A 19,793-nucleotide genomic window follows, 5' to 3' on the forward strand; every position below is an offset into this window, starting at 1 on the left:
AAAATTAAAAATCGAACTTCCATTTGACCCTGTGATCCCACTTCTAGGAATATACCCTAGAAAGCCTGAAACACCAATCAGAAAGAATATATGTACTCACATGTTTCTAGTAGCACTATTTTCAATAGCTAAGATCTGGAAACAGCCTACGTGTCAATCAGTAGACAGATGGGTAAAAAAAGCAGTGGTACATATACACAATGGAGTACTGTGCAGCTGTAAGAAAGAAAGATCTCTTATCCTTTGAGACGACATGGAGGGACCTGGAAAGTATTATCTTAGGTGAAACATGCTAAGTGGAAAAAGATAAATGCCACATGATCTCACTTATTTGTGGAATATAATGAACATAACAGTCTGAGGAATAGGGTAGACCCAGAAACATGGAAGTAGGGTTCAGCCTGACAACCCTCAGAAGAGGGGGTGGTGGGGGAAGGAAGAGATAAACCACAGAATTTATATGCATGTACGCATAACCAATGGACATGGACAACAAAGCCGGGCAGGGGGTGTGGGTGATGGGGAGGAGGTGTCAATGGGGTAAAAAAGGAGAAACATCTGTAACAAAAAAAAAAAAAAAAAAAAAGAGGATTTCCTGGTGGTGGGGCAGATGCTGGTTGTTAATGAGCCTCAATTTGCATTTCAATTGCCCAATTGGGTCTGGTTGAATTTCCAAGGGAGTGACTGCTGCCTCTCCCCAGAGCCTTTGGAAGGAGTAAGATGGCCACAGTCTTGTGTGGACACAACTCAGCAAAAGCTCTGAGTGCCCTCCAAGTCCCGAGTATCCCCCCACAATACCAGTCCAGTCAGCTCTCCCTGTTCAGGAGCCCAAGGTGAGTGGCTGTTGCTATTTTAGCACTCTTTCTCGGCCCTCTGCACTGTGGAGCAGGCTTGGTATTTTAACCCCAGGGCCCTGCTCACAGCTAAGACTGCTGCTGTCTGGGGGCTTTAGCCTCCCTTTTTGCATCTCCATAATCATACCAGTATTGATTCAGTGTCCCTGGTTATATGGTCCTTGCTAGCTGCTTTTCTGTTATTTTTTCCTGACAATTTGTGTTTATTTTAGTTTTAATTCCAATGTGATCCTGGGAGATGGTCTGTGTAGCTTCTATTCACTCCGCTGGCATTTTCACCATTGATGTGTCTCTATTTAAATCCTGACCTCAAGAGACTTGTTAAACTGATACAACCCTAAGGAGAATTATTCTGCTGTATGGAGAAGTCAGCTGCTTTCTATAATCAAGAGACACTTTTTGTGAATAAGCAACTGAAATCTTGTAGACTGTTTTCATCAGGTGGTATTGTGGCTGGTTCCCCATGGCACAAAATGAAATTCTTCCCTTGGAAGATATCACAGGGTCCTAATGAAAAAGCAGCTTGAGCAAAAAGGGCTATGTGATTGAAATGAGATATGTATCAACCGTTACTTGTATGTACGCTTGTATGCCCACGCCAAAGCACTTACACGTGTAAGCCTGACACGGGCCATTATGCCTAGGTGCCATGTCCAAATAAAGCTATGGTCTAGTGAGTTGTAGATTTAATCTTTCTTATTCTATTCCAAAGGGTGGGAGAATAAAAGATGTTGAAAGCTCTTGCTTCTTTGTAGAACACCTTTTCTCTTTATCATTATTCTGTTATCTTGAGTCTTCACCCTTTTGGGAATACTTCTTCTTTCTCTTAAAACCTTCTGCCATGGCACTGGGTGTGGTGAGTTTAAGGCCACACCCTGTTCATGAGATCTGTGCCTGCCTTTAATGCCTCAGCAGGAGCCAGGTTGAATCCCAGGGGGAAGGGGTCCCTCTGTCCCCATTGGTGCTGTCTCTGTTTAGCTGCCTCATCTCATGCTGGGGCTACTTACGTAGCACCACTTTGCCTTCAATATTTCGTTGCCCACTTTTCCTACCACTATTCCATATTGTCGTTTATTTAGGTTTACATTCTGGTCTGTTTTCTGAATTATCCTATAGGTAACAGGGACCCACAGGCTAAAGAGTTTAAATATTTAAGTATAGCAGTTTTGGAGACTAGTTTTCATCTAATAGATGATAAGCCTAGTAAATTGAACTTCAACCCCACCCTCGTCCATTTTTAGGAATGTGATGGGTCAGGTTGAGGGAGGCATGAAGCACTCCTGACCCCTGCCAAGGAAACAAAGTTCTCTCACCATTCACATCACCAGTAACCATGTGTCTGCTGAGGACTTGGGACACTGGGAGCATGTAGCACCATCTACCGATTCTTCATATTTCTGTACGTCTCCATATCCTTTGCCTTAAAAAAAAAAATTTTATATCTTGTGCCTCTTGGTTTTTCTTAGCTTTATTCCTGCAGCATGATGATGCCCATGCATAAGTCATGAGCTCATTTATGGACCATGCACCTCATTTACTTTCTGGTCTCATTTATTTTTATTCTCTTTCAAGTACCCTGTACTCTACCTCCCCCAGTTTATTCTCTGTGGAATATTTTGTCTTTTCATCTCTTTGTGCTGAGGTCCACACCCTTCCCTCAGTTTGAAAAGCTTATCTTCCTTGATTCCCTTACACTCTATTTCCCTTCTTTGTTCAAATAGGACTTTATAACAGAGAGTCATGAGAAATACTGAAACAGTGAAGCCACCACAAGCCCCCAGGCAGAAATGAGGAACTGAACTGAACAGTGAATTTTGAGAGATTAAGTATATTATCAGTGTAGAGTTCTACAACAAAGAAATGCATTATGATCACTAGAATCTGAATCCTGATTCTGGCTTACTAGCTTTGTGACCTTCTCTGTCCCTTCAGTTCACCTACAAAATGAAGATGTAATAATGGCAGCTACTTTAGAGGGCTGTGAATATTGAATGTCATCTTTGAAAAGCATTCAGCAGGGTGCTTGGCACATAGCAGGCTTTCACAAATCTAACCAATCTCAGTTTTGGTTGTTTTTTCAGGATGCACTCTATATCCTTCTCACTCTTAGGTGTCCTCTGAGGACTTGAAGAAACAGACTCTTCATCCACTAAGCAGCTACCTCCTCCTGCAATCTGGACCCCCCCCTGGGGGGGGGGTGCACAGAGAAAAGCCAGTCTCTGGAGGAGTTACAGTGTTTGGCTGTTGGGCAGAGGCCAAGGGGAGCTGGGGTGTCCAGGGAAAAAGCAGGATGATAGGGAATCTGAAGAAGAAAGAGGGTTCCCAGTGGGAAGTCTTTGAAAGTGACAGTACTCTCACCATGACTCTATGTTGTTCGTCTTTGATCATAAACTGCTTTTTCAGCTCTTCCTGAAGGGTCCTGTATAAATCTTCATTCTTTTGAGTGAAAGAAATGTGGACACAGCAGAGGAAGTGAAATAGAGAAAACTCCAGGGATGTGGGTAATTGACCTGGGGACTGGGTGTTGGGCTGATGAGTCTGAAAGCCAGGGTCATCCTAGAAAGGAGGGTATAGGCCCTCAACTCTACTATAAAAGGTCTGGCCAGGTCTAATGGGTACTTCTGATGTCAAGATCATTTTCTGGAAATAAGAAGAGGACAGGGGAGAGGGAGGGAGCAGGGAACACAGAACTGCTTTGGTTCAAAGCTGAGAGAGAAAGGGGTAAGTTCAACCACAGTGTAAGGGGAGACAGTTTTCATAGGCCGAATGAGTTATAAGGAAAGAAACAGAACAGTAGGGCAGATTGGGAGCATCTTTATTTGGTTGTAGAGGGGAGGCATAGGGTTATCATAAACACAAAGCCCTATCAAATGAGTTATGTATTACTGCCTTTACTGTTAAACAATTTTAATTTGGATTGTATATTTTTAATCCATTAAATAGGAATGAAAAATCCTAACACATCATATGATTTATTTCTTGGAGTTAAGTGATGTGTCTAAACTTTTTTTTAGTGATTGGCCTTCCAGATCTTTATGTGAATGTCACGGCAGGGTTGAAGGCAGAAGCCCCTTCTGGGCTGGAAATACCTTAAGAGAGCTCTTGACCAGAGCTTTCTGAAGACCATCTTAACAACCAGGAAGCGACTGTGTCTATATTTTGATCTGGGTAGTGGCCATGTGGGTGTATTCATGTGTTCACTTTATAAAACATTATCAAGCTGTATACCTGAGATTTGTACATTTCACAGTATGTGCTATACTTCAATCAAAAAGCCAAAAAAAAAATGAAGGAGTAGACAATTATGGTAAGTGTTTTGGATAGGTCAGGTAAAATAAAAAAAATGAAAAGAAATAACTAGATTGGCAGCAGGTCACCAATGGAGATCATCGTTGATCTTGGCAAGAAAATTTTCAGTAGCAATAGATTGAAGAGTGAATTAAGAAAAACAAAAAACAAAAACAAGATAACCACCAAATCAAATGTCCTGTCATTTAAATAGACTAATAAGATATATAAACTCCTAGCAGTACTAATTAAGAAGAGAAATGAGAAAAATAAAACCCTCAAGGGAATAAAAAATATGACCAGCTAGAAGTTGCCAGGGTGGAGCAAGAAGGGCTGGTGCGTGCACAGGTGAGACTGCCCTCAGAAGAAAGGTAGGTTTGTACAGGGCAGCCAGCCAGGAGAGGGAGATCCTGGGTCAGAGGCTAGTTCCTCAGCTTCTTCTTCAGCTCTTTAAGCAGTGATGCACAACTTTGGGTCTGTGGCTTTCAGAAAACACATGGCAGTCTTAAGAATAACCTGAATTATTTCTGATAACCTGTTAGCTCTTCACTTCGATTCTGTATCAAAAAGCTTTCCCTTCTTGTCTTCTCGTGATCTTTCACTGAAGATGTCCCACCCAGTGACTATACACAGCAAGGTCTCTTTAATCTGACCACAAAGCAGAGCTTACTACTTCATTCAGTCTGTTCCCTGATAAGGTATTTCTTGCATTTAGGGTTTGTTGTTGTTGGTGGTGGTTTGTCTGGTTCAATAAAGACCAGGGTTTGCAATCATATCCCCCGAATTCTAAATGATAAAGCTTCACTGATGTTTGGAATGTCTTTGTAGCTTATCATGAAGAGTTATCTACATTGAAGAATCATAAACACCTATTGGGAAGGTTTATCTATAAAGGAGCCAAAATTTTTTATTTGCAGCTATTTAATCTATTAATTGAACCTAGTGTGATAATGAAATCCAGGCTGAATTAAAGAAAAGGTAGGGATTATAAATAGTTTCAGATAGTTTACTATCTCCTATGAAAAATTATAATGTTGTTCTCTAATGACCTATTTTTGTGAATCTGCTAATTCATCTCTTCAACCAGAAGGATGCTTCATTCATATTTTGTCTAGCACTAGCCTGGGGATACAAAATATGACATATTCAATGTCAGGAAGTTCATTGTTTCATTCAATGAATACTGAATATTAGGAAATGAACACACAAAGATAGAAGAAAAACTCTTTCCTCTGATCATTCATTCATTCAACTGTTTGCTATAATGAGCACATATATCTTCTTTTAATGGACTTGTGCACCACAGCTATGTGTCACAAACTTGGTACAAGGTATAAGTCCATAACCAAGACACACATGATTGAATACAATAAAGTCATAGGTAGAGTATTGGAATTGTCAGTTTAGGTCCCTCAGAGGTCAGCGTGGGAGATTTCATGAAAACTCAGAAGGTAACTAATTTAGCTTCAACATGGGATGGGGGAGGAGGTAGAGTCGAGACTTCCAAAGGAAGTAACTCATAAGCTGATCTCTGAACAATAAATAATGAGGCAAAGAATAATGAGGATGGAAGGTGGAGCAGGATAACTTTGATGTCAGTTTTCTGGTCCTGAGCTGAAAATACCACCAGGCTCTCCTAACACTACAGCTGGGAATAAGTCTCACAGGATTGCATCCCTTTCTTACATAATTTTATGTATTGACAGGAAAACAGTCTCACCTGTGATGCTGGGACCACCCTACAACCACACAATGGAAACCCCTGCCATCTTCTTCCTTGTGGGTATCCCAGGTTTGCAGTCTTCACATCTTTGGCTGGCTATCTCACTGGGTGCCATGTATATCATAGCCCTGTTAGGAAACACCCTCATAGTGACTGTAATCTGGATGGATTCCACTCTACAAGAGCCCATGTTCTGCTTCCTGTGTGTTCTGGCTGCTGTGGACATTGCTATGGCATCCTCTGTAGTGCCCAAGATGGTGAGCATCTTCTCCTCAGGAGGCAGCTCCATCAACTTCAATGCCTGTTTTACTCAGATGTATTTTGTCCATGTAGCCACAGCTATGGAGACAGGGCTGCTGCTGGTCATGGCTTTCGACCGCTACATAGCCATCTGTAAGCCCCTACATTACAAGAGGATTCTCACACCTCAAGTGATGCTGGGAATGAGTGTGACCATCACCATCAGAGCTGTCATATTCATGACTCCATTAAGTTGGATGGTGAGTCATCTTCCTTTCTGTGGCTCCAATATGGTTCTCCATTCCTACTGTGAGCACATAGCTGTGGCCAAGTTGGCCTGCTCAGACTCCATGCCCAGTAGTCTCTATAGTCTGATTGGTTCTTCCATTATTGTGGGCTCTGATGTGGTCTTCATTGTTGCTTCTTATAGCCTGATTCTCCGGGCAGTCTTCAGTCTCTCCTCAAAAAATGCTCAGTTGAAAGCATTAAGCACATGTGGCTCCCATGTGGTGGTTATGGCTCTGTACTACCTACCTGGGATGGCATCCATCTATGTGGCCTGGCTAGGGCAGGACATAGTGCCTTTGCACACCCAAGTGCTGCTAGCTGACTTATATCTGGTCATCCCACCTGCTTTAAACCCCATTATCTATGGTCTGAGGGCCAAACAAATACGGGAGCGAATATGGAGCTTGCTGATGCACTGTCTCTTTGATCACTTTAAGAATCAGTATGTTTAAAAAATGTATGTCATATGTAAGAGATACATATATTTGACTCTGGTACCTTTGAAAATCTTAAAAAAGGTATTTCTTAATAGTGTTGATAACAAGTTATTGTATCTGAATCTTAATATCTCCTTTCTACTGATGGAAGAAACTGGTAATTTATAGAGGGCATTGAAAATAAAATAATAAAATAAGGAAAGCATATAAGATCAACATGTTGTATGTACTTAAAAATATACCCAATAGATCTCTTTTTAAAAAAAATTTTATTGACTGATTTTAGAGAGAAACATCATTTTGTTGTTCCACTTATTTATGCATTCATTGGTTGTTTCTTGTATCTTGTATGTGTCGACTGGGGATTGAACCCACAACCTTGGTGTATCGGATGACACTCTACCCAACTGGGCTAGCTGGCCAGGGCTACCCAACAGATTTTGATTCCATAATTTAAGAGGTAGTTTTAGGTACTATTAGAACTGCAGTCCTGTAATTATCATTCATGTGATAATTCTTCCAAACAGATCTGCTGCATCCATACCTTTTGCTAACATTGGACTTATTTATTAGAATATATTCTGTTTCTGAATACCAATGGAGCAGAAATCAGTCTCTAAAAATCTGATAATGCACTGAACTCCCAGGGTAGTAAATAGAAATTCTCCTCCTATTGCAGCCCCATAAACAAAAACAAATCAAGATGAGGTGGTTAGACATATCTGATAAGATTTCTATATTAAAAGTCACAATATTCTTTCTTCATAAGCAAATTAAAGAATTGACTACATCTGATGGAAAGCAACAAAGGCACAGTCCAGCTTGCACCCAAACCAAACAGTTCTTCACAGTATTTCTACCAGAAGCCTGTCCCACCAGTTTTGTTTCATTCATGTAAGTAGTCCCTGAAACTACTTGGTACTCAAATATTCATTGAACTAACTGTATACTTTCCAAAGGGGACTGGTTCCCTTCATGGCCACTGCCAAACAGAAAATCCTGTGCTTTCCCCATTACATTCAAACACAACCCCTGCGCCATCACATGAAGCAATTTGTGCTCATTAACTAGCCCCTAACCCACAGTCGACACTATGTTTGCTTTTAAGACATTACAACCAATCCTGCTTGAAAAACAAGTAGACTGAATTTCCTGTGGGTTAGCCCAAGGATTGGCCTCTCTCTTCCTCTTGCAGCACTCAAGCATTTCACCCTTTTAGTAGCCTTTCCCCTCAAGGTCCAGGCACTGCACTCCTTGGTTTCTCTGCCAGTAAAACAAAAGTAGGCAATGCTCACTCCTGACACCTGCCTTGTGGTGAACAATCACATCAAGTTGGAGGTGCCATGGTAGTGACTTCAGGGAATGTGCGGGCACTCTACCCTCCACACGGCTACCTGTCTCTTCCCCTTTTAACTACCTATCAAGTTAGTTTTGGAACAGGTTTATAAGTATGTATCATTTAGTCTTTCACGCCCCTTTGAGGTGAGAACTTATTTTTGTTTTGATTCTAGGAATACGATCAAAAGTTCCCTCACTTACTTATCAACACATAGACACACACAGTGCTAGACTGGGAGTACAATGGTGAGCCAGACAAATATGGTCTTGCCTTCATGGGGCTCTTAGAAGACAAGTGTACCTAAGTACCCTAAAGAAAAGGATTTTCATATACTTAACAACTTCAATCTTCATGCCTGGTCTTAAAAATCAGAAAATATGAAATAAACAATGTGACATAATTTAACCTTGTATTCTCCTAACAAGCAATCATAGCTCCCAAATCAGCTTATAAGTAGAAAAAACAAAACAAAACAAAAAACCAAAGCCTCAAAATAGTATATTACAAATGAAGCTATTCCACTCCTTAATTCATTCAAGGTTTGAATGAATTTATCATCTTCTTCTTTTCTCTTAACCTTCTAAGGATTGTCCTAATAAAACCATAGTAAAAGAAGGCGATCAATTTGTCCCTAGCCTCTTCTGCTAAGTATGTATGAACATATAATGGGAAGTGCTTCCTGCAGATCTATTTCTCAAGTCTGTAAACAATTCCCCCAGGCACTCCACCCTCCACAAGAGGCTGCTTGTCTACCTGCCTCTTCCCCTCTGGAACTTTGTGAGTGCCCCAGCCACCCACCCAAAGACACATAGTTCCTCTACTGTAGGTCCGCTCAGCCCTTTGCCAAGACCAGGTCTGTGACTTACTAGCCCATTCCCCTTCTACTGCTAATGCTTAAGAAGTGACTTGGAGGAATGGTGGGTAGAAGGAGTTTATTTCTTCATTTTGGCCTGTTTTACCTCCTTCATATGTTAACTACCAATTAAAATAAAAAGACAACTTTTGCTATTATTTACTACAGTGATTACTTTGCTTCTGTCCATACATCACCTAGCATCTTCTTTGCTGCTCCATCCTACCCCAACAGTCACACCTTCACGTCTAAACTACATCAGAGGTTGTGTCCTACAGTCAAGGTGACGATATGTGATGTACATATTGTAGCCTCTCACAATAGGCAAAGCCATTAACTCTCATATGGTAGTCTTGAAGTTGTTTCCAGACACAATCATTCCCACATCATTCTCTTAAGGCTTGCTCACAGCAATCAATAGCACAGATGCAGTCTTAATTTCCCCTTCTTTACAATACATGGTTCCAAAGCTGGCGTTTTGTGCCTAGTCCTAGTCTTTCCCCCACACTTTCTTTCCCCATCTCTCCTGTCACGGATTTAGAGAAGACAAAGGCAGGGAGAGTTATGTGCTACCAGAACCACGCAGGTTCCCTTGGTGATATAAAAAGATCCACACTAGCCCAACTAGCTTGTGGGTGAGTGAGCCTTCCTTCCTGGGCTTTTGTTTTCTTTCTAAAATTATTATCTTCATTCTCTCTCTTGCGGTCACAGTCCCAATTCTAATCCAAAGAAGACAAACATGTACAATAAACGCACAATATATTACTGTGGCCTACCTGCCTCTGAGTTTGCCCCTGGCATGGCCGCATTCTGTCTCCAGACTGCCAGGAGAGCCCAGAGGCACAAAGGCCCTGCTGTAAACAAGATACTGGCTGAGAGGGTAAGACAGGCAATACCCATGGCTTGCCTTCCTCTGTCCCTGAGAAAGGAACCAAAGTATGGGATGGATCTGAGATCCTCACAACCCTGTGAGGTAGGAGAGTATGCACCCACTCCACCCATTTTTCCACGGAGGATGAAAATCTTTCACTTGAGTGGGAAGTTTCAGACCCAAATGTAATGAATGACATGCAGACACGTCACCTGAGAAGTGAATCTGTCAATCTTATTTCATTTGAATGTGAGAAATACTTCAACAGCATTGTGAGAAATACTTTGCTCTGTTAAGGCCATTTCAGTTTTCTTATCCACAAAGTGAAGATAGAAAGAAGACAGGTTTTCCGATCCTGCCACTCAGAGGTCAGGACCAGGGCACAGGTCTCCTTAGGGTCTGAGACAGTGGTGTGCCAGCTTGTGCTGAGATGAAGATGACCCTTAGAGTGATCTGGCCAACCTGCAAGGCATGCTCTAGTCTGGAGATCAGAGAGCTGGGGTCAAGCATTTGCTCATTCACAGGAAACCTCAGGAGAGGCCTCCTCCAGTTGGCTTCAGCACAGCCCCTAGCTCCAGATAGGAGAGTGTCCTTCTGGCTTGTTGGTAAACCCTATCCAACAGATTTCCAGAGGTCAGATCTACTTTATCATTCTCGGTGACTTAATTATGACACCAACAGGGACTGAAAAAGAGGGCCGAACTACAGAAAGGACCAGGCCTCCTTGTTAGAGCCACTCTGATCTACACCATCAGCCCTGTCAGGCGTCCTTCACAGGGGACAATGCTCCTTTGGTTTAGCCTCACCTCCTTCACGAGCGGTTTAGTGAGAGGCTCTGGCCCAGGAGCAGCAGAGGAATTACGATTCCAGGCTCAACTCAGTGGAAGGGGACCCTTGTCAGGGGCAGGGCTCTGCAAGGGCCCTGTGGCCCAGATGACATTACGAGGCCTCTGGATGGGATGGTGGGTCTCCTAGTCCTCCTCCTCCAGGGAGCAGATGGCCAAAGGAGCGGTGTTGTTGGCACCAATGCTGTAGCAAGGACTAAAATAGGGCAGGAGGCGCCCAGGAAAGGGATAGTGGGGGAAAGTGAAAATGTGGGAGCCATTGTCAGTCACATTGTAGAAAGAGATATCCTGGGCTTCATAATCCAGGAAGATGCCCACCCGTTGAGGAGGGACTGGCAAGGACAGGAGGGGGTATTCATCAGTACCTGCCCGGTACTCATTGCCCTTCCTCAGCCTTATTACCCAGAATCCATAGTGGGGGGCTAAATAGACCACCTCCTTCCGGTCAACATCTTCCTTACACACCCCCAGGCCCCATTCAGACCTGTTTCCCACCTCCACCTCCCAGTAGTGCCGGCCTGAGGAGATGCACTGGCTGCCCAGGACGATATTATAGCGGTAGAATCTCTCTGGATTGTCAGGCAGTTTCTGGTTGGTGTCTCCATAGCGCACGCACTTTCTGTCCTCTGACACGATGAGGCGGGAATAAGCAGTGTCTGGATCAAGGCGCACATCAGCTAGGGAAAAAGGTCCTGGTTGGCAACACTGGAACAGAGTGAGGGGGTATGGACGAGGCCTCCCTGATAAATATAGCCATGGATTTCTCAGTGACAGGTGGGAGTGGGGTAGCTGGGGCATCCAGAGGGCACTGAACTGTTTCATTTCTCCAGGAGGGTCCTTCCCACTACCCATCACAACCTCTCCAGTATTCATTACCTGCATACGTCTTCAGGATCTCTCGTAGGCCCGGCACACGGCAATCGGTCTTCAGCTCCAGGGAGACTGGTTCTGGCCGCTGAAGGCTCCAACACTTGCTCCTAGTAGAGGAGGGGTAAGCCTTGGGGCAAGAAGAAGTCTTAGCTCTGCCACGTGGACCTTCACTTAGTACAAGAAAGAGGGGCTTGGCAGGGTGGTGCCCCTCCCCAGCACCACCAGGCAAAGCAGAGATGTGATGCCTATTCCACTGAGATGAATGGTTTGTGGCACAGAGAGAACATTCACCTTCCGGTGCTGTGAGAAGGGTTCCGTGTGCACCTGACATGGGGTGGGGCCAGTACAAGGAAAGAGGGAGAAGATATGGAGGAACCCCTGCTTTTCTATGGCACTGGGTCCCTGTTCCTTCCCTACTTCTGGTCAGGTCCCACTATCCCTCCTGGGTCTGCCTAGGGGCTCCAAGGATGGGAACATACCTGTTTAAGGCCTCCTGAATACCCTAAAAGGAGAAAAAGAGCAGCACATGAGTACACACTGTTCCCTGGAGGGAGGGACCAGACAGACACTGAGCTCTGGGTTTCTCTAAGGGTAAGGGAGGTGCAGAGCAAGGCTAGAGAGAAGGTGTGCAGAGGTAGAGGGGAGAAGCCTATGGGAGGGGAGCAGGGCAGGCTGAGCTGGACTGGCCAACTCCAGGCTCCATCTCAACTCTCTGGCCAAAGGGGAAGGACTGGTATGATGCCAGAGCTGCCTGAGCACCACCCCACCTATGTGCCTACAAAGGGCCAGGTCATCCAACCAACCAGGTAGGAGGAGAGCGGGCACTAGCAGAGATGAGGGTAGGAGGATGGATACAGGATCCACTTACCTGCAGCATCCAGCGGATGGGCCTCTGAGACCTCTCCTCCAGCTCTGCAATCAGCCTGCACAGGACCAGGCTCTGCTGGATAAGCACATCGTGATTCATCTCCAGTTTCTGTCTGGTCTCCCTCTCCTCCTGCTCCAGGCTGGTGAGAGCAGTGGCTGCCTCCACCTCCAGCTGCCGATCTGGTGGCTGGTTCTTTAGTAATTGCTGATACTTCTCAAACTCCCACATGATACTCTTCTTCCGGGTTTCCACCTGTATCTGCACAGCCAAGATCAGAAGCCCTGATATTGTTTGTGTAAGGGACTGAGGACACTGAGCGTGTGCGCACACACACACACAGAAATATTTTGGTACCAACAATGTGCCAGGCACTGCAGAGGTCAAGATAAAGGCTACTGTTTCCCCACCTTTCTGTTTCCACATAATTCTGCATGTGCTTCTGGGGCCTTATTACTTATGCTTATCGAGTTCAGTAGGGCCCAGGATATTATGTTGGTACTATATGCTTTAACTATTTCCTATTTTCAGAATATCATATTCTACAATGCCCAGAGCACTACACTTACGCCTCTAAGGTAGTGCAACAATTACATTGGTAGATGCTTTTGCTTTTTACTGGTGTTATATCAGTTCAGTATGTTTTTATTTTTGTTAATCCTCACTGAGGATATTTTCTCCATTGATTTTTAGAGAGAGTGGAAGGAAGGAGGATAGGGGAGAGAGAGAAGAGAGAAACATCAATGCGAGAGGGAGACACGTTAATTGGTTGCCTCCTGCACGCACCCAGGCTAGGGCTGGGGATCGAACCTGCAACCCAGGTACTTGTCCTTGACTGGGAATTGAACCAGAGACCCTTTGTTAGGTGGGCTGATGCTCTAACCACTTAGCCACACTGGCCTGGGCTCAATATGTTGTTTTTGACTGGTTCAATGTTACTTTCTGTTGATCAAAATTTCTGATAGTCTGGTAGCTAAGGCCAAACTAATTTCAGAGGTGATTTCCAGTATTTTAATAATTCAACTTTTAGTAAATATACTCTAACTGGGGAAAGTAAAACAGAAACTATGTTTTACTAAGCATTATACAAGTTATACCACCATGAGCTAACACATGTGAGGTGTGTATGAGGATATATGAGGACATCAGGCCGGAGGTTATCCCTACATCACAATCAAGAAACTGAAATGAGAAGTACATGGCCAGCCTAAGCTTAAAGCTGGTATGAGGTTCCCTGGCTCTCTGACTTCAAGCCCCACATTCTACTTCACAGAGATGAGGAAGCTACCAAGGGCCAGCTCCAGGACAGCACTGGGACCTCCCAACCTCCTTCCTTGGGTGGCAACCTGCCTTCCAGGTGGCCGTTCGTTTCCTCTCACCAACTTCCAGCTTCCAGGCCTCTTCTTGCTCTTTCCTCAGATGTTCCAGAGCCTCATGGAGTTTCCACTGAAAGAGATAGAAACCTCATGAGGGAAGCTGGGTTGATAATGAGGACTCCTAGCACTGGTAGGTAATGGGGAGTCCCTGAGGTGATGAGCCAGAATGAATGCTGGGAGCAAAGGGATGCCAAAGAGGGAGTGGATTACTGCCCGCATGACATCCAAAGTTACTCTTGATCTAAGAATCACTTCGACTCCCAGTCTCTATTTCTGTAGAGCAGAAGTAAAGGTCTTTTTGCAAGTTTGCCAGAAGATGACCTTGGACTTTCTATCCATGCCCCTTTTTATCCTAATCTGCCACGTTATCCTATGGCCTCCTAGGACCTTTGTATTCAAAGTGTGGTCCAAGTAGATCTGAAACACCAGCACCACCTAGAAATGCAGTCTTGAGTCCCACCCCTGACCTCCTGAATTAGAATCTGAATTATAGCAAGAATTTTGAGCAGTTCAAATGCTCATTAAAGGTAAGAAACACTATCCTAGAATGCTAATGCAAGAGATTACTAGTGGAAAGCATAAAGTATTCTGATGATATTAACCATTTTGTTAAAGAGTTACCAAGTGCCTCATATAGGCTTACGTACTAAATATACATTCAATATTCACAATCCCTTGAAACTGGTATTAATCCCACTGTACAGATAAGAAAACTGAGGCTTAGAGAGAGACACACTCAAAGCTATTCAGCTCATAAGTGACTGGGCTGGGATTTAACACTGCTGTGTAACTCCTATGCCTATATGATACTGCCTCCCTATTCTAATACTTTCAAAACAAAATGAGTAAGTAAATACTTTTAATTATTTAGAAATTCTTCTCACATAAAAAAAAAAGCTAATTCTGGGGATTTGTCTTACACTCTTACGTTCTAATCTCAACTTCCAAAAAGAGAATTAAGGCCAGTATTGGATCACTGGATCCCAGAGACATTGGGATAAGGATTCTGGTAAAGATATGTCAGCATGGACAACTGTGGAAAGTATAAGCTGGAAGCTGATGAGGGAAGCTATCCAAAAGAAGTAGCAGGGGTGTCCCATTTTGGGATCAGGGATGGGGTGTGCGAATGGGAGGGAAGGAAGTCAAAGGAGGTCAGACGCAAGGAGAGATGTGGCTCACTGTGTCTGGTCTCAAGGCTCTGTGGGCATGAGGCCCAAATAAATCAGTTCTCATTTTATCTCTGGGGCCTCTGGTCAAGTTCTTAATTTAGAGACAGTCAAGTGAGGGGCAAGGGAGAAACTGGGGTGGCTATCCTCTGTCTCCCACCTTATATTCCCAGGCGACATCCTCCATGGGCATGACACTGTGGGCCTCATGTTCAGGGGACCGGCTGCAAGCCTCACATGTCATCAGGCCATCCTCTTTGCAGAACATCTTTAGCTGTTCTCTGTGGAGCTCACACACATTACCCTTAAGCATCATTCCTGGGTGCAGGTCTAGTAAACGAATTTTTTCTACCACATTGGCCAGCTGCCAATTAGGCCTCAGGTTCCCTGGCTGGACAGGAGTCCGGCAGAGGGGACATGTGTAACCCCAGTTCTGGGATTCCCTTGGGACCTCCCAGAGTCCGGAAAGACAGCTGTGGCAGAAGCTATGGCCACAGTCAATGCTCACAGGCTCCCTCAGGTAGGTCATGCAGATGGGACAGGCCAGTTCTTCCACAACGGCTTCCACCAATGCTGCAGGATCCATGGCTCCCTTTCACACCCTCCTTGGAACACGAACAAAACCAGGCAGAGGTAGTGAAGGCTGAGGAGAAGAAAATAAAAACAAGTATGAGGAAAAGGCAACCGGAGTGAAGGTATAAGTAAAAAGGATAATTAATGGGTGAAAAAACCAAGTTCCCCCTTTTAATCCTTCCTTGACCCATTATTGACTCTGTTCAATAAGCACTGGCCTTCCCAACTGAAGTTCTGGTTGGGTCATACCACAGAGGGACATCCGGGGATGCTGGAGCAAGTGTTTTGGGAGTTCTCAGTTTTTATTCATTTGGTCATCTCTGACCCTCCCCTGGACTTGCTCACCTGACCATTCCCACTCCACCTCAGTCATGCTCTCCAAATCAGTATTATTCCTCTTGAACTTAGATAAGGTCACATAAAATGGGGTGTTTCAGTATCTAAAATAAGGCCAGAAGTACCCTTAGTCTCATTCTCTGGTATGTTTATATGTATACTTATATACTTCAAGGGGTAAAAGGTTACATGACAGAAACCCACTGCCTATATGCTCATTTGGTTTTCTTGTGTTGCACAGTCCAGTGTAAAGAACAAGAGAACAAGCAGTCCTCTCCCAAACCCTGTAAACCCCTGCACCCTTCTCCAGCACCAGCATTCATGGAGATGCTGACACCCTCCTCAGCCTTCAGTGATATGTTAGCAGCAGAGATGAAACACCACCACTTGGCAGATAAAAACAAAGGTCATCTGATGTTAACCAAACCTATATGATGAAGTCACTACCCCAACAAGAAACCTGAGATTTTAGCCAGGATGACCACGTTTGGGTCCGGAACTTACATGGTCAATGGAAGGCTCTTGGCAGAGTTGGCAATATTCACCTGTTCACTTTGCAAGTCTGTGTTAGTAGCTAGAGTCTCTAAAGGGAAGAGCTATGTTGGTCTTCGTTACTGCTGCATCCCCAGCACCTAAACAGTGCTTAAAACGCAGTTATTACTGAGTAAATATTTTTCAAACAAATAAATCAGCTAGACATAGGAAACAGCTCCTAAACTCAAAATGCTTTTCTAATCTGTTAGATAATTGAGATCATATAATAGCAAGCACACCTTGAGTACTTGCACCACATGCCAGACACTATCCTGAGCATTTTACATGGATCAGCTCAGTTTATTTTACAACCCTAAGTAGAAACCATTATTCTCCTGTTCTCATCTTACAGATGCCTGGTCCTGGGCCCCACCGTTCTATCTTGGGCAAATTACTAACCTCCAGCTACAAGGTATAATAAAAATTCAAGAGACAGAGAGGGAGAACTCACTGTGGTTTTGGGTAGTCCAGTAAGTCCTCCTGGAGGAAACAGAGCAGTAAGTAGATTTTGCAGGACTGTCTGTTAAAGGCTAGCAGGAGGTCCTCCTTCTCACTGGCCTCCCTGCCTCCTGCTTTTCGTGGTTCCCACTACTACCAAATTGTCAGATCCAGTATCCTAAAACCTAGTTTTATGAAATCACTGAGCCACTGAAGAGCCTATCCTGGTTCCTCAGCACTCAGTCCTATAGGGTGCTCTTGTTCTTCATCTTTGAAACAGCACCTGTGCCCCATCAAGCAAAGAGAGAAACTTCCACACCTCTGTGCAGACCCCATTTCTATTCATTCTACCCCCACTTGGGTTCCTGCTGTTCTCTCGGCTTGAAATGACTTCTCCAGCATCCTGCTCCTAACACCGCCATCACCTGATAGGTATGTGTTTATTGCCTTACTTCCACACTAGAAGTTTCATGAGGATAGTGACATCCTCAATTTTGTTCACTAACTGCATCCCCAAGGCCAAGAAACAGGGCCTCCAATATTTGTTGAATATATGAGGAGTAAATGTAAGGGCTGAGATCCAGCTGATCGTAGGCCGGAAGTGGAAGTGTCAGCATCCTCATCTCAGAGCTGCATCAAGAGCTACCGCCTAAAGCTGACACAATCCAGGTTGAGATCTATGATTGACAGCTCCAAAGATCACCAAAAGAACAAAAAGTAGAAATCGAGAATTGGTGGGAGTAAGGACGAGAGGTAAAGAAATATCAAAATGATAAATCCAGAAATGCGGTGTGAGCATATTATTTAGATTTAGTAGGATTATAACAAGATTTGAACATGAAAAAGTTACAAGCGGTGGCCTCCGCAAAAAGGAGTTAGAGGCGGGTAGCTATTACTCTTAGATATAAAACTTGCTTCATTGTTTTCTTTTTTTATTGCACACAAATAACTTCGAAAAAACTTTATTAAACATTTAATTGCTTCGAAATTTCCTCTGGCAGAAAGTGGAACCAGTTCCGGAAAGACCTTTGAAGAGAGGGGCGCAGATTGGAAAAAACTCGCGAGGAGGCAGCAGGGTGGGGAGCGGCACAGGCGGTGAGCTCCCGGTCCGGGAGCCGGGTGGGTGTTAACCTCCTGGCCCCGGGGCGGCGGGCGGGTCGGGGGCAGCGTGAGGTGACCCTGCAGGACTTTTGACTTTAGAAAAAGCACGGCGGCCTACCCACCTCCTTCCTGGGCTCGGACTAGCGCCCCGCGGCGAAAGCCGGAAGTGGAGATGCCAGGTTCCCACGGCCAAGGGTCCGCAACCTCGGGAGCGGCTGGGCCAGGGCACCTACCGCCGGCCGGGAGAGGAAGGTCCGGCAGTCGCCTGCTCCTCGGCCTCCCGCTGGGCACCCAGGCCCCGCCCACAGGGCCGAAGCCAATGAACGGCGACCAGGGCCGGCGCTGGAATCCGCCCGGCGGCATTTTTGTGAGAACAGCCAATCACAGACAGGGGTTAGGACAACTCTAGCCAATCGGAGGAGGGAACGGGGTCTCTACACACCTATCGGCAGGCCAGTGTTTTTGCTCTGCTATTTGGGCTTTTCTGGCCCTTTCCCCCAGCCCAGAGCCCGTTCCGACTGTGAAAGGGCCCAGGAGTCAGTGCCAGGACGCGTCGAAGGGTGGGGTCCCGGATGACGCCACTCAGGCAGTTAGCAGAGGCCCAGCTGGCTCTTTCCAAGGAACTACTGACGTGTCACGCTTCAGCTCTGGCCGACCTGTGGCTCTTCTGAAAGAACCTTGTTCCCTTCGGTGACTACACCTAATGCTGTTCATTTGCTAGTTTCCCATATGAAACTCACCAGCATGTGAGATCAGGCATGTCTGGTCTGTGACCCAATTTAGCGCAGAGCTGCGCACTTGGAGGTTGTGGGCTCTGCAGTTTTCAACAAGAGGAGCGACCTCTCCTGGCTCCAGGCTGCAGGTACTGGTTTGTTAGAAAATCCCCATCCTGAATATTTCAGCAGGAGCATGCCTCATCACTATTGCCACAACCCACCTTAATGTTAGGAGCAGATACTGGGAACTGGTGGAGTAAAAGTGGAATGAATCCCTGGTCACAAATTGTCAATAAAAAAAACACACACCCTAAAAACAAACAAACAAACAAACAAACAAACAAACAAACACAACTGGTACCCCTCCCTCACCCAAACACACAGACACAGACATGTATACACACATACTGTCACTTAAAGGGAGTGAATTGGATTTTTCTTTGGACTCCCTGTACCTTATCTTTTCTCCTGATATTTAGGTGTTTACTGAACAAGCAACTGAAGGCACATCCTGCCCACATGGAAAATAGCAAGGAAATCTTCCAACTGAAGCTCATTTCCATTGTTTGGATTTAAACTCTTTGGGTCCTTAGGCCAATGTCAGGGCCCAGGACATGGTTGGAATTTTGAAGGGTGAGGCCCAGAAAATTCCTGAAACAAATGGGGCCATGAGCAAACCAAAGAAGAGAAGAGGTAACTGAGGTCTGAGCTGGACCCTTTCTTTTATTTGGATCTGGAGAAATGGCTGTTGTGACAGAATAGGGAGTGGATTAATTGAAACAAGCCACTTTAAACTTATTGAGCATCGTCTTTTCTCAACACTTTATGCTGGATGCTGGGATTACAGCTGTGTCACACCGTCTCTACTCCTAAGGAGCTCAGGATCAAGATGGTAATACTTCTCTGGAGCTCCTATGAAGTTAAAACGATTAATGGGAAGATCTTTTTCATTTGTAACTTGCAATTATCCATAACCATAACTCTAAAGTACCTGTTTGCTAAAAGCCCTGGCAAAGGCACCTTAGAGTTTCTGGGGGTGGAGGCTTGTGTTCATGGAGGCTGGACAGAGATCTTTTGAAG

At 44.7% G+C, this 19,793-nt stretch overlaps 2 protein-coding genes across 5 annotated transcripts; one reads left to right on the plus strand and one right to left on the minus strand.

The window, feature by feature from the left end:
- Positions 1 to 3,775: 3,775 nt before the first annotated feature.
- LOC118628552 (olfactory receptor 52I2-like) lies at positions 3,776 to 6,845 on the plus strand. Its single transcript, XM_036259534.1, has 2 exons — positions 3,776 to 3,792; positions 5,834 to 6,845. The coding sequence occupies exon 2, from the start codon at positions 5,868 to 5,870 to the stop codon at positions 6,843 to 6,845; it is 978 nt and encodes a 325-aa protein (XP_036115427.1). The 5' UTR covers positions 3,776 to 3,792; positions 5,834 to 5,867.
- A 3,291-nt stretch (positions 6,846 to 10,136) lies between these two features.
- On the minus strand, positions 10,137 to 18,282 carry TRIM68 (tripartite motif containing 68). 4 transcript variants are annotated; one of them, XM_036259896.1, is made up of 7 exons: positions 18,120 to 18,273; positions 15,524 to 15,658; positions 13,824 to 13,919; positions 12,477 to 12,734; positions 12,088 to 12,110; positions 11,615 to 11,715; positions 10,137 to 11,415 (listed from the first exon to the last, which is right to left on the minus strand). In XM_036259896.1, the coding sequence occupies exons 2-7, from the start codon at positions 15,599 to 15,601 to the stop codon at positions 10,865 to 10,867; spliced, it is 1,107 nt and encodes a 368-aa protein (XP_036115789.1). In that variant the 5' UTR covers positions 15,602 to 15,658; positions 18,120 to 18,273; the 3' UTR covers positions 10,137 to 10,864. The 4 variants fall into 4 exon arrangements, with proteins under 4 accessions (XP_036115789.1, XP_036115787.1, XP_036115790.1 ...); XM_036259894.1 differs by having other exon boundaries at positions 15,176 to 15,658; XM_036259895.1 differs by having other exon boundaries at positions 10,842 to 11,415; positions 15,176 to 15,658; positions 18,231 to 18,282.
- Positions 18,283 to 19,793: the final 1,511 nt, after the last annotated feature.

Source organism: Molossus molossus, unplaced genomic scaffold, assembly GCF_014108415.1.
Source record: "Molossus molossus isolate mMolMol1 unplaced genomic scaffold, mMolMol1.p scaffold_m16_p_13, whole genome shotgun sequence".
NCBI lineage: Eukaryota > Metazoa > Chordata > Mammalia > Chiroptera > Molossidae > Molossus > Molossus molossus.

Excerpts from the sequence above, each read along its gene's own strand:
- TRIM68 (XM_036259894.1), bottom strand. The coding sequence starts at position 15,601 with ATGGATCCTGCAGCATTGGTGGAAGCCGTTGTGGAAGAACTGGCCTGT. Across the intron at positions 12,735-13,823 it reads AACGAACGGCCACCTGGAAG|ATACAGGTGGAAACCCGGAA; the intron begins GCAGGTTGCCAC and ends TTGGCTGTGCAG. Across the intron at positions 11,716-12,087 it reads ATTCAGGAGGCCTTAAACAG|GAGCAAGTGTTGGAGCCTTC; the intron begins GTATGTTCCCAT and ends CTCCTCTACTAG.
- LOC118628552 (XM_036259534.1), top strand. The coding sequence starts at position 5,868 with ATGCTGGGACCACCCTACAACCACACAATGGAAACCCCTGCCATCTTC.